This window comes from Stegodyphus dumicola, chromosome X2 (genome assembly GCF_044657685.1).
Source record: "Stegodyphus dumicola isolate Sdum_Otavi_A_Nest chromosome X2, ASM4465768v1".
NCBI classification, from domain to species: domain Eukaryota; kingdom Metazoa; phylum Arthropoda; class Arachnida; order Araneae; family Eresidae; genus Stegodyphus; species Stegodyphus dumicola.
In genome coordinates, this window is record NC_140781.1 from 4,161,915 (window position 1) to 4,185,092 (window position 23,178).

The window sequence follows — 23,178 nt, forward strand, 5'->3', positions numbered from 1 at the left end:
TCAGATTTATTAGTACATAATACTCAAATGATAAATCATCTACATCAACAAAGCATTCAAAAGTTTTTCTAAATTATAATTAAAAAACAAGTTTTGAAAAAGAAAATTTCAGTAGAATACAAAAGATTTCTTTATTCTGCAAACACATTTATCCAAATTATCAAGGCTGAAATTACCAATTTTTCGGTCTTCAAGCATATTGCTTCATAGGATAAAATCACAGATGGAAAATCAAGTTCACGTACTAGTTTTTTCTTACTGGAGAAACTCCATTTCAGAACTATTCAACTGTCAGCTCACTCAAACATTAAAATCCATTAGACGTGCATGACTCTACTGACATAGTCTTTCATATATTATTTCATATTCATAAGCAATGCTACTATTTTGTTTTTCATTATAAACATCTAAAACAGTAAAACATATTAAAAATATTATTCATTACATTACTGCAGCCTACCATCCACCAAGGCCATAACACAAAGATCTCATAACAACGTTAACAGGTAGAGCGCCATGTTCCTTGTTTGGCAACTTCCATTTATGAAAGGGGGGGATGTTTTTCTTCATTTCAGCGTCAACATGGAGAAAAATAATTTTACTCTCAGAAAACTGTGAATGAAAGTGGTCGCGTTAAAGAGATGGTGTTCAATACCAGTGTTTACTTGTATTCTCAGAAATGTTGATAAAACGTATATGAGTGCGAGCATGCGTGTGTGTATTCAGAGAACCATCTCGTGATAAAACCACCTCTCCAAAATCACCGTCTCTAAAAGAAACCAGTATTTCTGAAAACATAAGTACAAGTTGGTATTGAACATTCTCTTCCTAAGGCGACCACCCGCAAAGAAAATTCTGGAAATGTGGCTGGTCTCAAAAAACAAATAAATGAGCATATATAGTGAACCCTTTCTAAGGCTTCCACTTACATATCCAGGTTACTCTAACGTTCTTAAAGATATCGTATTTAATGCTCATGTTTATTTATAGTCTGTGAAATGCTGATCGTTCTAGGAAAGTGGTGCAGATGAGAGGGTTTGCTGAATGTTTTTTGCTTTTAAACGTTAATATTCTTTATAAAACTGAAGTAACTTAAATCTCAACAATAGCAAATTTTAAAAAAAATAAAAATAAATAAATAAATAATTTAAAATAATCAGTAGACAACGAGAATACCAATGAAGGCATGTACCAATGAAGGTACCAATGTTAACTGATACCAATAATAATTTCATTGTTTACAACAGGGCTATTGACATCAGTTAAAAAATTCGTATTAAGCCCATATAGACCAACAGATGATTTATTTGACATCCATTTCAGTTGTTATTTGTATCAATATCTATTGATGGCAGTAAGAAAACCAGTAAAAGTCAATATAAACCAATACAAACCAGTAGAAAGTTCTGACATTGATGTTAGTTGTATGGGTTCCCATTGATACCAACAAGAAAAACCACAGAGGTCAACAGAAACCAGTAAAAGGCACTAGAAACCAACAAAATTCTACAGAAACCAGTAGAAAGTTTTACTGGTTTCTATGGAACATTTTGATACCAGCAAGAAAAACTAGTAAAGACCAGTAAAAAGCAGTAAAAAGTCAATAGAAACCCATAGAATTCTACGGGTACCCATAAAAAGTTTTATTGGTTTCTGTGGGGCATTTTTAGCAGGGACACAACAACGCAGATCTTGGTTTCTACATCTTTATCAATTTTATTTTAAGTTTCTGAAATTAGACCCTGTCATTTAGACTGTTTTATTTCTATGTTTAAAAAGTTAACGATTTAAAATATGAAAATGTCTTACGTTTTACTGTCATAAATAAAAGCAAACATCAAATTCATGCCAGCAGTGATTTGCTTAACTTTCTTTCATATGTTTGAAAGATACAATCCGATTTTAAATTTAGCCGTAATTCACTAAAACTAAGCTCTGGTACTTCCCAAGTTTTAAGAGAAATCGCATTTCTTGCCAGAATACACCGGAATCTCAAATAAGACGAGCTCCTGTATTTTAATACAACTGAATCGCAATATTAACACAAAATTCTGCAATTTCTCAACATATCAGGATTTTATTTTTAATAGTGAAACTATATATTGATACTAGATAGCGAATGCATGCCTCGCATTGTCAGGACTAGTATGTCTTTTAACTTGCTTCGGAAACATAACGTATCCTGAATAAGAACAGGGAGCTTACTAAAGCTATGTTCCAGATTGTGTGGAATAGACGACACAAGCAGGAGGGTATACTGAACCCTTTATTCTCTATTACTTTGCAGATTCTCCCGTACTTCGGGATACAGACATCAATCACTTGTGGTCTGAACGTGAAAATATAAAACTACTAAAACTCTAACTAAAAGCTAACTTTGAATTAGTATACAAATGCTTAACACTAAGACTTGTCTTTTTTAAAAGGGTACGTATGTAGTACGCCGAACTGCTGAAACTAAACTACAATACGTATTCAAATATCAAGAGGGCTAAACCTCTGGTCTTCAAGGCAAACACCAACCGATTGAAAACTCGTAAGAATGCATGGCAAGCCGCTCGCTTCCTCATTCTCTCTCTAACTCTTGGCAAAAAGCCACAACTTAAATACTTGGGAGTTAGCAAGTAAAATTTGCATAAACAAGTTAAAGCATTTAATTCTGGCCGGAAGTGGAAAATAAGAAAATATAGTGAAGTTTTAAAATAAAATAAACGTTAGTAAAACTTAAGATCCTTACAATTTTCCCTGAAAATGGATAATATGCAAGAAAATGCGAATCTCGAGCAGCTGAGGAAGAAAATCTCCCATGTCGAAATGCGATCACACCAGAAACAAGAATTATTATAGGTCATTATTATTATTATAATCTTCGAAAGGGCTTTAAACGTATAAGAAGCCAAAGTAAAGATTCAATTTTACCTTATGTCAAAGAATGCTGTTCAAAATATTTATATTTTTTTTTCCTCGTTACCATGTCCATTTACTGTTTATTTTATTACTTTTAACTTGTTTTACGTATTATTTCGTTTTAGTTCTGTATTTATCATAAATTTAGCTTAATTTATTAAAATTTTTGTCTTTTTTAATTTTAAATATTCTTTATTTATTTATTATTACTTTACCTTTCACTTTTATTCATTTTTATTCGTTAAAATTTTACTATACATTTCTATTTATGATCTTTCGATGGAATTTCACAGAGCTCAGGCCTTTTTAATCTTAAAAATGAAGCCCTAGATACAATAGAAAAATGTGACTATGCTCTTGGAAAATAAAATGGGTTCAGATAGCGAAACCTCTTATTACAGAAGATCCAGGTGTTTGCTTAGGCAATCAGAATCTGCAGAAAACGTGATCAAGAAATGAAGAAGAAACTTCACAGTAAAAGATAATGAGGGAATTCCTTTGGCGTAGCTGGATAAGAATTTTCATGAAAATAATGTTTTGAATGAAACAGCTTAAAATAGTATTTGAAGAATTTGTTAGCTAATAGCTCTGTGAACTTCGATTTGATTGTCCATGAAAATGTATATCATTTTGTGTAAATGTTATTATTAATGAAAGATTGGAAAAATTAGTTTCCAATTTTTTTATAAAGCGCCTATAAGAAATGTAATATATCATAAGAAAATATTTCCTTTATTTATTATGTGAGCTGCAGTGACGAAAATTTAATTTAATGGGTAATCTGCATGCAATTTCACTAAATTACTTTAGTTCAATCCTTTAAGTTTAAAAATTATGTAATCTATAACAGTAATATCAGAAGATAATAATAAAACTAAAATTCGGGAGGCAAAATTAGCCCTTAGCTCCGCAGAAATTAAAAATGATAAGGGTTCATATTTTAATGCCTAGTTTAATAGCATTAACAATTACAAATAAACTAATTTCTTTTTATCTTTACTGCTTGACAGAGGAGTACATAACAAATTCTCAAGCAATATGATAAAGGGCATTAAAAGGATAATAAATGCACGTTCAGCATTTCATCTTATTATTTAATGAGATTAATATCTTTATCTGTGTACAGATTGTGATCGGGAAAATCGAATCATTCAAACAATCTGTAGAGACATTAGGTAATTTGGAAGCAAGAGTGATGACAAATTAGCAACGCCTTCGCCGGGAATCGAACTGTGGACCTCTGGAATACGCGCCCAGCCTGCAGACCACTACACCACGAAGGCATACCAAGAAGGCATACCACGAAGGCATACCCCCTTTTAAAGGGCGACTGGGGTTTTTAGGGGACCCAATCGCCAAATCAAGGGTGAGGAGAATAATCATCCAACACCCTTTTAGTTCAGGCGCCACTGTAGAGACACTAGGTAATTTGGAAGCAGGAGTAACGAAAAATTAGCAACGCCTTCGCCGGGAATCGAACAGCAGACCTCTGGAATACTCGCCCAGTATGCAGATCACCACACCACGAAGTCATGCCATGAAGGCGAGAGAAATATCTTATAAATCTTCCTTATGATGGTTAAGAATTAAATCTGTATATCTCAAAATACTGAAGTTTTGTCATTTACTAAAAAAATGACCAGTAGCGTAAGCGTTTTATTATTATATTGTAGAAATACGCATGAAATAAATTGTTTCAGTCATTTTTTTATCATTAATTACGCTTCAAAAATTATGAAGCAGCAGTAGACGAATATTTTATAAAATGAAAATAACTTTCAAAAAAGGCAGTGCATGCACTTTTTTAATAATATAATACTTGGCATTTTTCTAACGTATCTGGAGCAACTCAAAATTATGTTACTAAAAAGGAATGAAAGTAATCTCTCCCTTAAGAAGAGAATGCTGCACAGCGAAGTATGCCATTTGCGCTGTTATTCATCTTAATGTTTTCCTTCCTTGAAAGCACATCTCCAGATCGATGCAAAAGGGTATTTGTTCCCAAATACGTGCTCGTCTGCTGGAATAAGATGAGGGTCATATGTTTTCCTTCCTATACTAACAACAAAATATCTTCCAATTACAGTAATTGTTGTTCTCTATATCTTTCGTTTCGGAGCAGTATCCATTACACTGAAGCTTCCAATTAATATTTTACAAGTTAGAAACTCATCAGTTAATGAAGAACTATTGCCATAAAATTTTATTCGTTTAACCAGAAGAATAATTTATTTTACCTTTTCTCCTTTTTAGGGAGGTTGAGAATATCACCAGATATACATGGAAAAGTGCGTAAAGCAGCTAAAGCACAAATAATTGCATTTCAGGAACAAATTAATGCATTAAAATATGTCTTAAGAGCACATAAAAGCATTAAAATGTAAGATAATTAACTTTGAGTGAATAAATAATTTCAAAATTTAACTGTCATATCGTCATCGTAAGTAGGTTTTAATGCAGAACCTTGGTTTCGTATTTCAGTTTGATTTACTGAAATGAGGTAGATGTTGAGCATATCTGATTTTTGAATTATTATTGAGTATTAGCAAAAATTATTGCTATTCAAGTGCTTCAAAATATAGAAACGCTCAAATTAAGCGTCGAATTAGTTTTTTTCTAAACTATATGCTTTAATATTCGCCTAATTTAAACATCTACTACTTCTGAAATATTCTACGAATAATCCCATTTTATGTCAGTCAGACATTAAAGTCGAAAAAAAAACTTAATGTCTCTTATCAAAAAAGTTCCTTGTAATGTGAAAAACGTCTGTGATAAAGTAAAAACGAAAAGAGCAGTCTACGATGCATCGGTATCCGAAAATGGGAATATTCTGAAAACACGCACATCTAACTTCCATTCTTCCTTCCGTCAAAGTAAAATGAAATTAAACCTAGATACAGACTTACAGAGAGTGTAGAAACTTATTTCGTGTCCAAATGGGATAATTTGAAGTGCATGACTTGCACGGAAAAGGTTGTTGACCCTTAAGACCGCTCTTACATACTAATAGGTATATTCGTCCCTACCCCAAGAACTCTTTATCTCGGACGTCAAGGTTTAATGAATGGAAGCGCTCATGTGCTTCCGCGTTTCACTTTCAGCAACACGGAACCAAAAACTCGGCACTTACATTCAATAAAAAACCATTTCTTAAAAATAGATTTCAGAAATGTGTCTTAAATGAAACATTCTTCGTTTTAAGGCCCTAGTTCCCAATTAGAGCCATGCAGTCTGAAAACATTTTCCATTATTTTGAAACCATTTTCGTTCGCCATTTCGTCATTTCGTTTTGGGCGAATGCGATATCTTTAAACACATTTCAGAACTGCAAAAATATTTAAAGATTTACAGAATTAGATTTTTTAAGATAACTGATCCGTTGAATACATAAAATAAATATATTTTGAAATTAATGTTCTTGCATCTTCGAAACTCGTTAGTATAAAATCAATTTTCTTTTATACGAGCATCGTAAAATTCGAATTTTTGATAAAAATACCTTAAATCTCTTCAGGAGAGTAACTGATAATCAAAGAAAAATCACTGGTAATAAGTAAAAATGTTTGCTATTTTTATTATATAAAGCCAAAAGTAAGCATTCTTTCAAATTTAAAAATAAAATTACTTCTATTAATAAAAATGCCTTGATCACTTAATGTATTGCGGGGCTACCTGACTATTATATAAAGAAACGCTTAGTAAAGTTATTAAACTTTTTTTGGAATGCTTACTAAAAAGTTTAATTGGATAAGTTTATTGTCAAGCCACTTTATATTTTCTTGGTTTGCTGAAAATTAATTGCTTCTGCTGAAAATCAAGTACATATTTAATTTTATTTTAGAAGTTAATGAATTATTCGCCGTTATAAATAATACCATCTGAATACTGAAAATACTTGCACGTTGAAATTAGTATTTCAGCATTCTCTTACAGATATGCTATTCTTGATTTTTGAGATAATTTAAAATTTGTTTTCTGAGTAATGCCTTAATTATAATTAATTACTTTATAAGGTATTTCTCCCGGCTTCTTAGCATGCCTTCGAAGTGTAGTGGTCAGCATACTCGGCGTATATTCGAGAGATCCGTGGTTCGAGTCTCGGCGAGGATATTGCTCATTTTTCACATGTCTCAGCATCAAAAATCTTAATGCCTTTACAATTTCTTTCAGAAATCAGACTCAAAGGTAATCATATATTCTAGCTAACGCTTTTATTTACTGTGTTTTGCGTTTTGTTTCCGATTTTCAGCCTAGTAGATCATCCAGTATTTTTTCAAGGAAGGAGGTCTTAGAAGTCTTTTGAAATTAACAGAAGTTATGTCTTCATAGTATTAGACATTTATGCATAACGTGGAGCGTTCAAAAGCATAGCGTCACGCCTTTAATGTATATTACAAGGTAGCTACACATACATGCTTTTGATACAAGAGATATAGCTCTGCGCATGAAAAATTTAGCACATTGTATAGGAAGAAATTATTCTCATGAATTCTTTCGTTATCGGAGTTCTTTTAAGATAAAAAATGAACGATAGCTATTTAATGTAAAAGTATGACATTTTCGTGATATCTTCGAGGTGTCTCAGTTTATATTTCGCCCATTTTCCGTTTTAAATTAAATCTTTATACAAAGATATAGATAACTGCTACTCTACTGCCTACATGTAGGGAAAAGATGAGATCTAGTTTGCCCAATCTTCTGTTAATCATCATAGCCGTAACATAATCAAAGCTGATAGGAATTCTGCACTGAATAGTAGCGGGCACGTATATTAAACATTTAAGGTTAAAAGGATTATGTTAATTTTATTAACAGTTAAATTTTAAGTTAAAGTTTCTTTCCTGGTTTTCCGATTCTTAACTTCAACTTACCACTTTCGGCTAGAACGTAGTTTTAGAATCACGTCTGAATATATAATGAGAAAGAGCGGTATTTAACCGCGAAGTTCTTCGGTCTTAGTGAGAGAGATGGCAGGTATTCTGGCTGCACCCGTCCACCTCTCTCGTAAGCTATTATGACGCTCGGCCGTACTTTAGGCCATTGATAGCTTTGCAGTCTATTAGCGTTAAGGGGACAACGCTGTTAGAATCTTGATAGCTTCTGCTATATCTCTTTAGTTAAGATTAGTTTTGTTTAATTCTTAGTTTCTTAATTTCAAGCCCAAGTGCCGGCTTTATTGTACACTCCAAGACGGAGTCTTGTTAAACTTTATTTGGAACAATAAAAGGTTACTTTACCCTTCTATCTTGTTCTTTCTTGTCAGACGAACTCAAGCGATTATTCGCTTATCAGTTCTTAAGATTCTTCACTTTCAACAGTTACTTAGAATTACAAAGTGAGGAACTCTACAAGGTATATGATGAAAATACCAGAAGCAACCGAAGAATCGGTAAATATGTGGTTTCTAACGTAAATAATGAACTTCATACTCAACATGTTTCATTTATGAATAAACAACCAAAGAAGCCCATATCTCAGATACAAAATTGTATGGCGGAATAAACGTCTTTTATTATTTAACAATAATGTCACAAATGTTAAATTAACAGTTAAATTTTAAGTTAAAGTTTCTTTCCTGGTTTTCCGATTCTTAACTTCAACTTACCACTTTCGGCTAGAACGTAGTTTTAGAATCACGTCTGAATATATAATGAGAAAGAGCGGTATTTAACCGCGAAGTTCTTCGGTCTTAGTGAGAGAGATGGCAGGTATTCTGGCTGCACCCGTCCACCTCTCTCGTAAGCTATTATGACGCTCGGCCGTACTTTAGGCCATTGATAGCTTTGCAGTCTATTAGCGTTAAGGGGACAACGCTGTTAGAATCTTGATAGCTTCTGCTATATCTCTTTAGTTAAGATTAGTTTTGTTTAATTCTTAGTTTCTTAAGTTCAAGCCCAAGTGCCGGCTTTATTGTACACTACAAGACGGAGTTTTGTTAAACTTTATTTGGAACAATAAAAGGTTAGTTTACCCTTCTATCTTGTTCTTTCTTGTCAGACGAACTCAAGCGATTATTCGCTTATCAGTTCTTAAGATTCTTCACTTTCAACAGTTACTTAGAATTACAAAGTGAGGAACTCTACAAGGTATATGATGAAAATACCAGAAGCAACCGAAGAATCGGTAAATATGTGGTTTCTAACGTAAATAATGAACTTCATACTCAACATGTTTCATTTATGAATAAACAACCAAAGAAGCCCATATCTCAGATACAAAATTGTATGGCGGAATAAACGTCTTTTATTATTTAACAATAATGTCACAAATGTTCCTAAAGGTTAACAATTGTACCTAAAGCAGAAAAAAATTGAATTACACCAACTGGATAAGTTATGAAAGAACAAATTGCGATTTTAATTATAAATAAATGAGTTTTTTACTTTTAAATTCATCACACTAGTTGAGAATTAATAGAATGATTAAATCTGAAAGATAAATTAAAGGTCAAAAGAACAATTCTTTGATAATTAGCAGTCTAGAAAACTGCGAAGTCTTGAGCACTTTTATTATAAGTTTAAAAATCGTTAAGTTCTAAATAAAAGACATTTTGTTGCCGGAGAAAAACCCTAGATAGGAAGACAGCATTGAGATAAAATGAAAGCTGGCATTTGTTGAAGGATGAGAAATGAGAAAGAGTTTTGCTTTTAAATTACTATGGCGAAGTAATTTGTAGTAAAACTATTACCAGATAAGCATTAAATCCAATATTTAGATTATAGCCTAAACATATTACATAGCCTAAACAGACGTCGTATTACCAATTCATGCAGTATAAAGCATGGTAAGATGCTGAATACGTTATTTCAAAATAAGGTATAAGATTAGGCAAATATAAAAGTTCACAGAAAAATAAAATTTCTTGATTTACTATTCTATAGTTACATTTAAAACTTCTAAGGTAATTTTCGAAGGACCTTCCTTTAAAAAAGTAATTTAAGTTTAGTATTTAATTAGTTGTAGGAAGGCCCGTGAAGGTTATTTGTAAATGACCAGAGAAAATATCGTAGAAAACTTCTCAAGGAATCTGGCACGATCTCGTGTTAGTCAAAGTACAAAATATCCATGCCGTCAGCCCGATTATCCATCCGAATCTAAGGAAAAATACCAGTAATCTGAGACTCTAGCCAACTGATGAGCTAAGAGTTCAGGGATTGTTCAATGACTTTTCATTCTTAAATGATTGAGTCTACTAATGTGTAAGGAAGCCCTTCGAGCTATGTGACGAAATTTTCTTATTTGTTTTTAGGTAATCGTTTTTTTTTCAACGTAATACTTAACTAATAAGAATTTTATGCAATGAAAATAGTGTAATGTGAACATAGAAATCGAAATGGTGTATCTATGAAAACGATGAGAAATGTACTGACCTGTCAGCCGTAAGACTACGCTTTAATGAATTATATAACAAGCATGAAGCGCAGATTTAAAAGTAACAGGTATATCCGAATAATTGATGATATTCATATTATTATCATTTGCAATTAAAAACATTCTCGTGTCACGAGATCTTGGTGAAGAGTGTCCTCAGTCGAAAGTGGTTAGCTACCATTGGTTTAGTTTCAACTATGCTAATTTAAACAACATTTCGGCAGGTGCAGGCGAAGAAAATCTAAATGATAATTCGCGCTTCAAGAATTCTTTTGGCTTTTTAAACTCTCACTTCTTACCTTACCCCAAGTAGCACACGACGTTGCAAAGTGGTCGTGGTAACTTTTACGACGTCTTTATAACGTTGCGAAGAAGGAAAATATTTGCCGTTGCATCTTGGCAATTTGTCGACGTCGCTGAAACGTCATGATATGACCGCTTTTAGACGTGGTCATTTTAACGTCAGTTTCATAGACAAAAAGACACTAAATCTGCCTTTTCAAGAATCTGAAGTCCGCATAAGATTTATTTAGCAATGTTTCATTACTTTATTTCATCTAAATATATTAATCTAAGGCAGCTTCATCTAATGAAATATAAATTTAATATAAATAATTTTGATTTATTAAATTTAATTAGCATTAAATACGTGATTAATTATTGTTTAAATTTTTTTTGATAATTAATACTTAAAATATTTATAAATATTATAGCAAAATATTTAAAAATGAAACTAATCTATAAAGTAAGTTACTAAGTTATGCATTTTATATATTTTAAAAATCATATTTCCGAAATCAATGCAAATCACATGTTAGCAATTATTTCACTGCTAAAATATGACTTTATTTATTATCTTTGAAGTAAAGACGAATTTATTTGAATTAATATGCTGACATAATGTGAAGCATTTTACCGCATACAGAGCAAAAAGTACAATTTTCGCGAAGATGTATTTACGAATAAAAATACGGCGATTTTAAGAATTCCGAGAAAATGTCCGTTGTTAAAAGACGATGCATATCCATGCATATTTAACGGCTGTCCAATATATATGACGGAAAACTCACCCACAGTCAGGAGAAGCAAAACGGAAAAATTAATGGAAAAGGAGAAAGAAATATTAACAATTTTAATAGAAAACGACAAAATTAATGATTTTGATAAATTACTAATAAATGTTGACATCAAAATTAGAGAAACTGTGAACAAAAATACGAAATTCATTACCTATAAAAATTCTGATAAACTGTTTGTTATATTTTTACGCTTCCCCCGTGCATTCAAAAATGCTTGTTTTAATCCTAGTATTACGCTACACTCGGGATTTAGCGACATTGACATTACAAATGTTTTAGCGAGCCCGATAAATATTTTTTGTAAATTTCGTATTTTGTGAATATTGTTCGTAATTCTATTCAGTTGAAATAATTCTTCTAGGCCATTATAAAAAGATTCTATTAAATTATCAGAAGAACCATCGAAAGGTTTAATGCAATCGAATAAATCGCTGAAACGTTGCAATGAATTGCTGTTCGACATTCTATGTATATTATTTACTGCATGATTATATAACGAACATCTGAGCTCGAGACTTGCGCGCTTTGGCTTTGAACTTTGAAATTCGAACAAGTTAGTAACTGCGCGATAATTTGACTCCATTTTATTTTCAGAAATATTTTCTTCACGCTTTTGTAATACACCGTGGGAATTAAATACTGGAGAGCTTCAATACAGAAAGAGAACCACGTACAAAAATATAATGATGACAGTTTATTTTGAATTGAGGAGAAATCTTCGTGGTAATGCCGAATTTCTGTTTATTTTGTTGGTGGCTATCTGCTTACAACGTGTTAACATCGTCTTATACAGTCAAATACTGTTCTGTTTTGGTGTTTTATGACTTTCCGGTCCATCTTCAGTGGTTCCAGCGGTGCAATATTTGGATACACAGATTACCGTTATATTTGGATACACAGATTACCGTTATATTTGGATACACGGATTCGGGTATAACGTCGTGCGATATTTGGGTACACGGATTATTGTTATATTTGGATATACGGATTCAGTTATAACGTCGTAAGTGCTATAGCGTATATCATTCATACTAATCGATTATTGTGTTCATGATACAAGTTGGTGCTCAGACTTTGCGCATATAATCGAAAAAAATAGTGTTAAGGAAACATTAGCATTACTATGAAATATTGTAATCTATAATTATGCCATACTTAATTGTGTAGTATTGAAAAACACTAAATATTTTTTTTACTGATTGCAAATTGCAGTTTTATTACTTGTCGTTTGGTATCTATTCTTCCAAACACTGTGTAATTCGCGTTTTTTCAAATATTGCCGTTATGTATGTCTATTAGATTATCTCAATAAATGAATGTTGGAAATTAGGTATTGTTCTTTATTAAATTTAAGTATATTCATTATACTTAAGTAAGTATATTAAGTAAGTCATTTAAGTATGGTATATTCATAATGTAAGTATATTCTTCGCTTACATTTTATGTGCTTGTGATAACAAAGAAATTCATAATAAACAGAAACAAAATGTTTCATCGTGTGCTATTTAACGAATAACTTACTTTAACGTACTTAGCTTGCTATCGTATACTACATTATTTAAATTATTTCTGTACAGTATCAAAACGAAAGTTATTGATTATAAAAGTGCCTGAAATGATCATTGTAATCTAGCAGTATTCTAAAATGTGGAAACTAAAATAGGTAAATAAATTTACCATGTGATCGAAAGAAATTGGTTTTTTTATTATTTAATTACGGCAAAGCACACTAGGGCTATCTGCTTAAGGAAAAGGATGCCTTCGTGGAGGACTTTCTACGGGAAACTGGCGCGTATACACGTTACACATGGGGAAAACCACGAAAACTCGAAAGAATTGGTGTTAAGAAATATCAGCATTACTAGTAAATACTGCAATCCATAATTATTGCACTTTTAATTGCTTTCTATTTAAAAATCACAATTTTTTTTATTAACTGAAAATTTTAGTTCTGTTACCTTCCTACTGCTATTTATACTTTCAAACACTACTAGTTCATGTTATTTCTTAAATAGTGTTGTCATGTATGTTGTTTGTAAGGTTATTATTTCATTTTAGCTATGAATATGGGAAGTTATTAGATTTAGGTATATTTTTGTATGAAATATTTTTGATCACATTTATTAACTACTTTATACTGTATTTCATTTGCATATCTTGGAGATATAGATGTTAATGGTTATATTTTTTACTGTGAAACGCGAATCAATTTATACTTGAGTTCAGGTAAAATGCTGATTATGTTACCTTAAGAACCGCTTTCTAATTTATCATGACAGGGGCAATTTTCAATGTCTCTGAGATATAACAGAAATAAATGTGATAATTCTGTTATCAGAAACGCTCTCTTTTTACCCACATATATATCTTTACTTTTATTTATGAGAAAAAATGGAATTTAATTAAATAAATTTAATTTAAATAAATTAAAATTAAATTTGAATACAAATTAATAAAATAATTCTTTGCGCCATTGCTGCAAGGAATGAAAATTAAATTTAAACAAATTAAATTTTAATTTTAACAAACACGTATAAAAGTAAAAAAGCAAATTAAAGCCAAAATTAAAAAAAGCAAATTTAAAGCCAAAAAAAACTTTTAAATTATTAAAAAATGTGTAAACATATAAAAGATTTAACAGATTTAAGTCTCGAACTAATCTACAATATCATTTAAATTCAGAAGCATAAGCAAATCAAGTGCAAAACCAAACCATGAAAATAAATTCACTAATTTAGAAAATTAAAATTAATCCAAACAATTTTTTTAAAAATGCATAAGTGAATGACTGTTGAGCAGGCAGGAGACAGACTTATCAAGGGGAAGTTGCCTCCAAACCTAACTCTCCAATCATTCAATTCGCGTTTCGTCATTCATTCAGGCAAGGGTAAAAGTCAAAACCAAAAGTAAAACGTGAAGAATGTCCGAAAAAAGAAATACCAATAAAGTGGTACCCTTATAAATTAGCATTTAAGAATTAAAGTTTTAAAAGGAAAATACTAATGAAGTCTTTTGAGAAACAAGCAAGTAAAGTCAAGTATTAAATTAAACTTTTTTTTAAAAAATCAAATTTTTTAAAAAATTAAGTTTTTATAAAAAATAATCTAGAAACTAATGTATTTTAGAAACCCTTGTCTACAGAAACCTCCCCGACACGAATATGCATATCAATAAAAAGAAACTAAAAAAGAACTACACATAATCCATATAAACCAATAAGAAACATAAAGAACTAATTCACAATTTTTTAAAAAAAAACAATATATACTTAAAAATATAATTTCATATCTAGAAAATACTTAAATTCTACATAAAAATTAATTAGTTTAATAGTTTCAAACTGTAATGTCGTATTCGAATACGAATCAAGATACTATTGAATACCTAGACCTGCAAATTATTAAACACAGCAAAATTAAATTATATGATAAAAGAAGGAATTTCCATTTTCATACTATTAAACTAATTAATTGGAACTCTAATGTCTCTAGAAAAGTAATAGAAAACATGTTTCATAGCCAAATAATCAGAATAAAAATATATGTACTGAAATAGACGATTTAAAGGGAGAAATAAAGAAGCTAATTAATGTTCAAGTTGATAACCAAGTACCACCAAAATTTATTAATTTATATATTAAAAAGGCAGGCATTAACTTTATAATTTTTGGGCTCTTTTTGATATGATAACATTACCTTAAACCTTAGCTGGAGGGTAATGAAGGATAAAGAAGAGTAAAGAAATTATTTGTAAATTTTTATTGTAAATAAATTTGTAAATATGCATATTTAATCAATACTGGATTCTTTCCTTTTACTAATAAAGGGCCAACTCTTTTCAAAAGTCTCAATTATAGACCGAATTGAGTGAAGATTTTAATCTTCTTCTTCTAATTTTCCATACTTTAGCTAGTATTTAGTTAAGTTTTGATATACTAGTTAAAATCAAGTTCATTAAACTTTCAATTTTTCTTTCTTTAAATTTAACTTCTTTAAGGAATTTTTGGGAAATTACTGGGAATTTTTTTAGAGGTTTTTTAAGGACTTCGTTTCACAAAATTTTGGAAAATGTTTTGACATCTTAATTACATTATTTGACTTGCAATATTTACACTATTTTTCAACAGAACACACATTTCACATTACAAACAGTTTACATTTATTAATTCACAATACCACTTAACTCTATTTTATTTCAAGCAAACTTACCTCTCTTGATTGGCTTAACTCCCTAAATAATTTATCGTTAAAATTAAAACTTGAGTTACATAACTTTAGGATTTTTAATTTTAATTTTTAATTTAATTTAATTTATTCTAATATATTTTAATATTAATGTTTGCAAAAAATTTTTAATACCACAAAGATAGCAACTTGGCACTCAACTTTACCTACATAAGCGCCATCTATATAATTAATTTGAAGAACACACTTACTTCTCTTTAAAAACTCTTTTGCAGACCCCAACGCTCATTTAGTAGGTAAGTTAGAATTAAAACTTACTATTTACTTGCTTTAAGTATTTTTTAAAATTTTTTATGTAGTATTTAAGTATTTTCTAGATATGAAATTATATTTTTAAGTATGTATTTGTTTTTTTTTTAAATTGTGAATTAGTTCTTTATGTTTCTTATTGGTTTATATAGATTATGTGTAGTTCTTTTTTAGTTTCTTTTTATTGATATGCATATTCGTGTCGGGGAGGTTTCTGTAGACAAGGGTTTCTAAAATACATTAGTTTCTAGATTATTTTTTATAAAAAATTAATTTTTTTAAAAATTTGAGTTTTTTAAAAAAAGTTTAATTTAATACTTGACTTTACTTGCTTGTTTCTCAAAAGACTTCATTAGTAGTTTCCTTTTAAAACTTTAATTCTTAAATGCTAATTTATAAGGGTACCACTTTATTGCTATTTCTTTTTTTGGACATTCTTCACGTTTTACTTTTGGTTTTGACTTTTACCCTTGCCTGCATGAATGACGAAACACGAATTGAATGATTGGAGAGTTAGGTTTGGAGGCAACTTCCCCTTGATAAGTCTGTCTCCTGCCTGCTGAACAGTCATTCACTTATGCATTTTTAAAAAAATTGCTTGGATTAATTTTAATTTGCTAAATTAGTGAATTTATTTTCATGGTTTGGTTTTGCACTTGATTTGCTTATGCTTATGAATTTAAATGATGTTGTAGATTAGTTCGAGAATTAAATCTTTTAAATCTTTTATATGTTTACACATTTTTTAATAATTTAAAAAAAATTTTTGGCTTTAAATTTGCTTTTTTTAATTTTGGCTTTAATTTGCTTTTTTACTTTTATACGTGTTTGTTAAAATTTAAATTTAATTTGTTTAAATTTACTTTTATTTATGTATAATTGAGTTTTAGTTACTTAAAACCTACTATTAATGTTATATATTTATAATAACCACTATCATAATTACTCTCACTAAAGGGAAAAATTATTTTTCTGCATAAATCAATATGTAACACAAGGACATAATAACGACATTTTCATAACTGTTGCAAAAACGTAGAATATTGCGAACATTTAGGCTTCTTTAAGACGTCGTGATACGATGCTTTCACAACCAAAATATCACCTGCGAAAGACGCAATAACGACGTCTATGCGACAAAAACCTCATCTGGAAAGACGTAATAAAGACATCTTTACAACGGTTGCAAAACAGTGGATGTTCGCGGACATCTCGGCGTCTTAAAAACGACATATTGCAACGTTTTTGCAACGACATCCGCGACGAACGACGTTGCTCTGCTACTTGGGTAATTCTGGGAAAGGAAGTGAGGGTTGTTTATACCTGAAATTGTAGCTTTTATAGAGTTACTAGAGAAAATATTTCCTGTTTATCACATGCGTACGTGCAGAAAATTAGTTTGTTTTAATTCTATATTTGGAGATGAATATAAATTGGCAGGACGCGCGTCGTTGTTGACATGTTACATTAGCCTAACTATAGGATAGTTCGAAACTATTTACATGTATTACTATATAATGTAACAGTTTTAAAGTAAACTTTTTTTGCAGTATCATGATTTGCCTGTTATCACGCATATATTTTCGCAGAAAATTTTTAAATGTGAAACTATACGGCATGTAAATAGAAAATTATATATCCATTAAAATTTATAAAAAAATTATTGGGACATCTCTTTTGATGTAGCTCAAATAAATTTTATAAGTTATCCTTTAATTCTGATCATTAACATTTATAAAAAATTGAAAATTGCTTTTTATGATTAATACAAACAGAATAAAAGCTACACATAACTCAGTTGATGGTCAAAATTCACGATCTCATAATCATAAATAGTTTTGAGTAAAATGAATTTGAAAATGAATTACTAAATAAAATAGTATGCCCGGTTTTTCATACATTTAATCGAGAAAAAAATAACTGTCTTAGGAAAGAATAACAGAATAGAGTAATACTTACTGTCGTCTGATTGATTTGGCGCTTAGGTGAATTGGCTTGGCTGTACATGAAATGCGTTATATTCTGAGGAAACTGAGGGGGAGGACTTCTAATCAAATGCTGATGAATATCAATGTCTTTCCCACTGTCCAGGTGCCATTCGCTTCGGAGAAGAGCTTTTTCCGCTAAAGACTGAAAATCAGCACAAGACAAAAGCGTTTCTTCAGGCAAACTAAAACGCTCTAATTGTTTAAGGTACGGATTGTCTTGTCTTGAAAGATGTAAGGTCTCCAGATCTATTTTCAGGTTTTTCCTTCGCATGGTGGCAGCAGGTGATAGAAAAAGTGGATTGCCGTAGGACGTCTGTTTTTCCATGACTCCTGGAATACGGGAGCAACTCTCAGGCGCCAATGTATCATCTTCCTCCAATGACTGCTGGTCAGGTACATCAGTTGTGCTGCTAGTATCATTATCTTTGTTTCTTACAGATTTTTCAAGAGCTTCGCTATCTAATGACTGTTTTTTCTTACTGAAATAAAATGAATAATAAAGTTTGTAAGCGGTTTTTTTCATGTTCATTGCATAATATTATTGCTAGTCATAATACTTTAAGGAAGAGCTATGAGAAGAAACTTGTACCAAGAATTTTTGTAGTATGTGAATATCTACGGAAAATGAAAGAAAGACTCTCCAAAAATTTATGAGCTTTTCGGTACTAATCTACTGAACATATATCTAACTATATGTAAAATATGTACTAAACACATATCTATCATTAGAAATAGATGCATAGAAACTAAATATGGTAAAACGCCTTCAATTACATTATAACAGATACTAATTTTGCGGTTTTGCTGCTGAGGATGGTGGTTCGGTAAAACCATCGAAACTAGTCCTGTGAAAATTTTGAAAATATAACGCTGACTTTTGTTGTCTGACTTCTGAATTAGTATTTGTTCAGCGTGTTATTGCGTCTTAAGTATAACAGATGTTCAAATAAAGTACGCCTTCATACTACGAATACTACGATAATTTTGAAGTTATTTTCAGCGCCAAATTATTCATATAAAATCAAAATAATTCATTCTCTTGCAACTGAAATACCTGAATTATCATAAATTAATATTTTGGAAGACCATATATGAAAACGTTATTAAAAATTGCCACTCAAGCTACGTTTTTTCCTTTAAGATATCGTTTACATTAGAAAAAAATTAATTTAGATGGCCTGATTTCAAATTATCATTCTAGGTACCATAAAGTAGAATTTCTGTAACTAATGTTCAGTGTTAAACGGTCTTTGAATCGACATTTCTCGCAGCACATTTCTTTAAATAAAAGCTGATAATGTCCTATACATTTAATAATTATTTACAGAGGACGAATTATGCATGTATGATTCCTGTAGGAGCTTTAGCGGGATAAGGAAAAATTTGCCAATTAAAACTGTCTTTGACGCAAACCCGCGTAAAATATTTAATACCGTATATTTTTAATAAAATATATAACGTGCCCAAAATTATCATAATATGAAAATGAAGCCATATTTCTTCGATAATATATGCAAGAGATATGTAATCATGCAATCCTTTTGAAACACTTTGGGCATGAAAAATGCTTATAAGTTTTTATTTATAATTATTTTTCTTGATTGAAATGATAAAGCTCATTCTTATTTTATCATTGCAACCAAGAAAACTTTTGAAAAAAACTGAAAAAAAAACTAATGAAGCTTCATATCGGTATACTGAAACATTAAAACTTTACTACTAATTCAATGGTTAACAATCTTACGCGTAAATCTTTGTGTAATATCATTTACACATTTAACTGAATGTAACTATTTTCCATTAATTTATTGACAGTGAAATTTATAGTTATCATGTATACAGGTAGTTTTGTTGATAATGTCTGTGTATGAAAAATGATTACGTTCTTCAGAACTATAACTTAAACAGAGAGCGTTAAAGAATATTTCTATGAACTTCATAGATGGAAAATTGTTTGCAGGAAAACATTTAAAAATTTTAATGATAAAACCTGCTGTCAGTATGCCTTCTGTGAAACGTTTCAAGTAATATACAACAACATCTGGCATTTTATATTAATAAAAAATAGCATTTGAGGATTTCGTTTCGTTTGAAAGCTTAAGTTACCTGTTTCGAAGAAGTTTTAAATAAAATATTGCTTTTTATTTAGTGGCAAAGAAAGCCTTGTAGAAAAACATAATTTTGTTTTAGAACATCAATTTGTTTATAGCGCCACAAAGCATTCTTTCCTTATGAAGGTACTTTGCTTCAAAATTTTATAGTTCATAAAAAAGCTTTAAATAAATATGAAATTACTTTCATAATAACAAGATGTTCTTTAGAATATGATTTTAAGTATTCAGTTCAAATAAACGGCAAAATTCGTAACAATTTTATTGAAAAAAATCTTAATTTTTATTAAATATAGTACCAGTTAAGAGAACCAAAATAAGCCGTGAATATAAGAATGCCTAATTATAATATAAACTGCATACACGAGGTTTTAAAATAAGAAATGCTTGTGTTATAGATTTATAGGATAAACTCAGCTATGGCAAATAAGATATTAAAGCTATATTGTTTATTTTACTAAGTTTGTCACAAACAACTAAATATGAGGTGTGCTCGTTTTTATTTCTCGTAAGTGTACATGTTTTAGATGACATATAAATGTTTGACAAAATACACGAGTTACTTAATCCATTTTGAGCGAACTGCAGGAGGAAAGTAAGTAAGACAAAAAGAAATAAAAATAAAAGTATCTCCTCCCCCCCTAAAACAACGGTATCTAGATGACTCACGAAGTCAGTAAACTAAGTGAAAAAAGTAAACATACGAGTTGCTTAGATGTTTTAATTAAATGGAAAATCTAACCCATCACATATCAAAAACAATTTAAAAATATAATGTAAATTGAGCTAGAAGTTGCTTAAAGTGATATGAAAATAAATTTACCTTTTCTATAGTACCGTTTATACTTTAAATAAAATTAATAAAATGCCCAGACGCTTACTTCATGAAGAATAATAATGTAATGAATAATAATTTAATAAGAATAATGTAATAAAAATAATAATATAAATATGATTCCTCATTTGAATAAAACATTCCATGGAAAGATAAATATTTCGCATTAAACATTTTCTAAGTAAAGTATGTGAAGTTTTCAAATATATATTGATGGAGCCAAGCCATATGGGTAAAAGTTTAAAAACGTTTATCAACTAGCTATAAATACAGCAGGCGTCAAAATTATGAAATGACTCAGATTTAAGAATGAAATCCGAAAAAACTGCCAAGGCATGCCAATAATGCTTTTAAAAGCAAAGCATGTAACTTATACGCTGAGTTTCGGATTCAATTAAGAAGACATATTTTTGCTTTCAACATTCATGTATTTGTTTCTTTTGTAAGGCTTTTCCACTGTCCAACAAAGCGGAGTAAAAAACTTTTCTTTTTTTAATTTCGATCGCCTACTTGTGAAAGAGTTGCCTTTTGTTATGAATGTTTAACTTGCAAAATTTCTACCAAATTAGATTTGATCAGTTGCTTCCGAAGTCTTCCTGAAAATTTCACCGTTCCATTAGTTACTTCAAGACAGCATATAAATATTCTACATCTCAGCTACGCGAAATATCAGAATTATAAATTTTAAATTAAGTTTTATGAGGTTATGAAGGTACATAGATCAAAGGTCCAGACGCCGATGTCAGTCGTATTGTGCTTGACACTGGATACTGGCATGTGGCGGCGTAGGTTTGCTTTGTTCAAATTGGACTCTAGTGGTTTTGTTCTTAATGTATTTCGTTCATTGTTTTGTGAAGACAGCGTTAGATCTGAGGCTTCAAATATCATCAAATGAAAATACCATCTCAATAATAATAAAAGTGTTTTTCATACCGAATTTCCAGCCAAAGCAGCGACTGAAGTTGCAATCCTCAAAAATCTTAGCAAATTTGCCATAAATTCTGACACCCGAGCAGATATTTTAGCGAGTAAGAATTCCTTTTCCACTTCTCCAACACTTTACGACTTAATACCTGCTTCACTATTAAACGAAAAAATTGAAATCGGTTGGATCAAAGGTTATCTTGGCCATTTTGGTTATGATCAAGCAGGCATATTAGACAAAGAAGCAGTTCTTAATCAAGACAGTACTGCAATTATACCTACCGTGGCCCTTTTCAAAATTCAAATGTGGACTACAACAACTTGTTTTAAAATATTAAAATTTAAGGCCAGAAGTGGTGGTCACTTTATTATGGAGGCACCAAATAAGTGGGTCACCTTTGCTTCCTATGAAGGGCCGGACAGTTTACAATCATGCCTCCTCGGAGATTCGAACCCAGGACCTTTGGTATCGCAGCCTGGCTCGCCAAACTGCTATACCGTCTGGGCGGCTTAAATCTGAAAGTAAATGTAAGCAATCCAATTTAAAGCGGCCACTCAAAATTCCGTATTTTTTTAATCTTGTGTGGATGTGGTGAACTTGCGTAATGATCAAACCCTATGTTTATTGATTTCAAAAACGCTGTTCGTCCTAGGGAGATAGTCACTAAGAAGGTTCACTGCAAGTATAAATTATTTCTAAGAAACAAAAAAAAAAAAAAAAAAAAAAAGCTGCGTGAAGATTTTTGTGATTTTTCTAAAATATAATGTGCATATGAACCAGTTCCTGAGAATGTACTCCACAAAGGAATCCCACCCCTTAAGCAGGTAGCCGTAGTGTACTTCGGCATAATCTAATAAATCCAAACCCTACTGAAACATTATATAGCTGATTTTCGTCATAACTAACAAATCGACATTCAAGTAACTGACTTCACGCTGTGCATGAAAATTTTAATAACACTTTAAGAATAAACTGAAGCAAAACAAGAAATAATTTTCATTATAAGAATTAGATAAACAAAAGTGAAGAAAATAATCTCCCAATTAAGTTAGTAATTTTTTTATAGATAAGGTCATGCAGTTACCTACCTTCCTTTTTCTAATATTTTTTTAGATTATACTTTTCATGACAAATAACCAGTAAAAACTTTATAAAAAATAATTTATTAATGACCTTTGTTAGTTAACTATGTTGGTTTAAAATTCTGTTAAGTGCTATAAGTTGCAGTATTTTTCTATGCTTGAGCCTCCTTCGTACTTTTTCAGTAAAAATTTATTATTTAATAAAAAATATGAAAGTAAAAATTATCTTTCTTTCTATCTTGCGCCCTCAATTCATTATGGGGATATCCATTTACAGTTGTTAAAGCCTGAAAAATCATGCCTGCGATGTTATCGTCATGCGATGATTTGTAGATACATTATTTTTTACCACAATATTTTCGACGACGATGTTTTTAAACTGCG

The 23,178-nt window shown here is 30.6% G+C and overlaps 1 protein-coding gene across 1 annotated transcript in view; it reads right to left on the reverse strand.

Moving 5' to 3' along the window:
* LOC118190618 (uncharacterized) overlaps positions 1-23,178 on the reverse strand; it is a 106,547-nt gene that overhangs the window by 44,225 nt on the left and 39,144 nt on the right. The window contains exon 3 of the mRNA XM_035361370.2: positions 17,813-18,320. Within this exon, the coding sequence (XP_035217261.1) occupies positions 17,813-18,320 (508 nt within the window). The remainder of the gene's footprint in view (positions 1-17,812; positions 18,321-23,178) is intronic.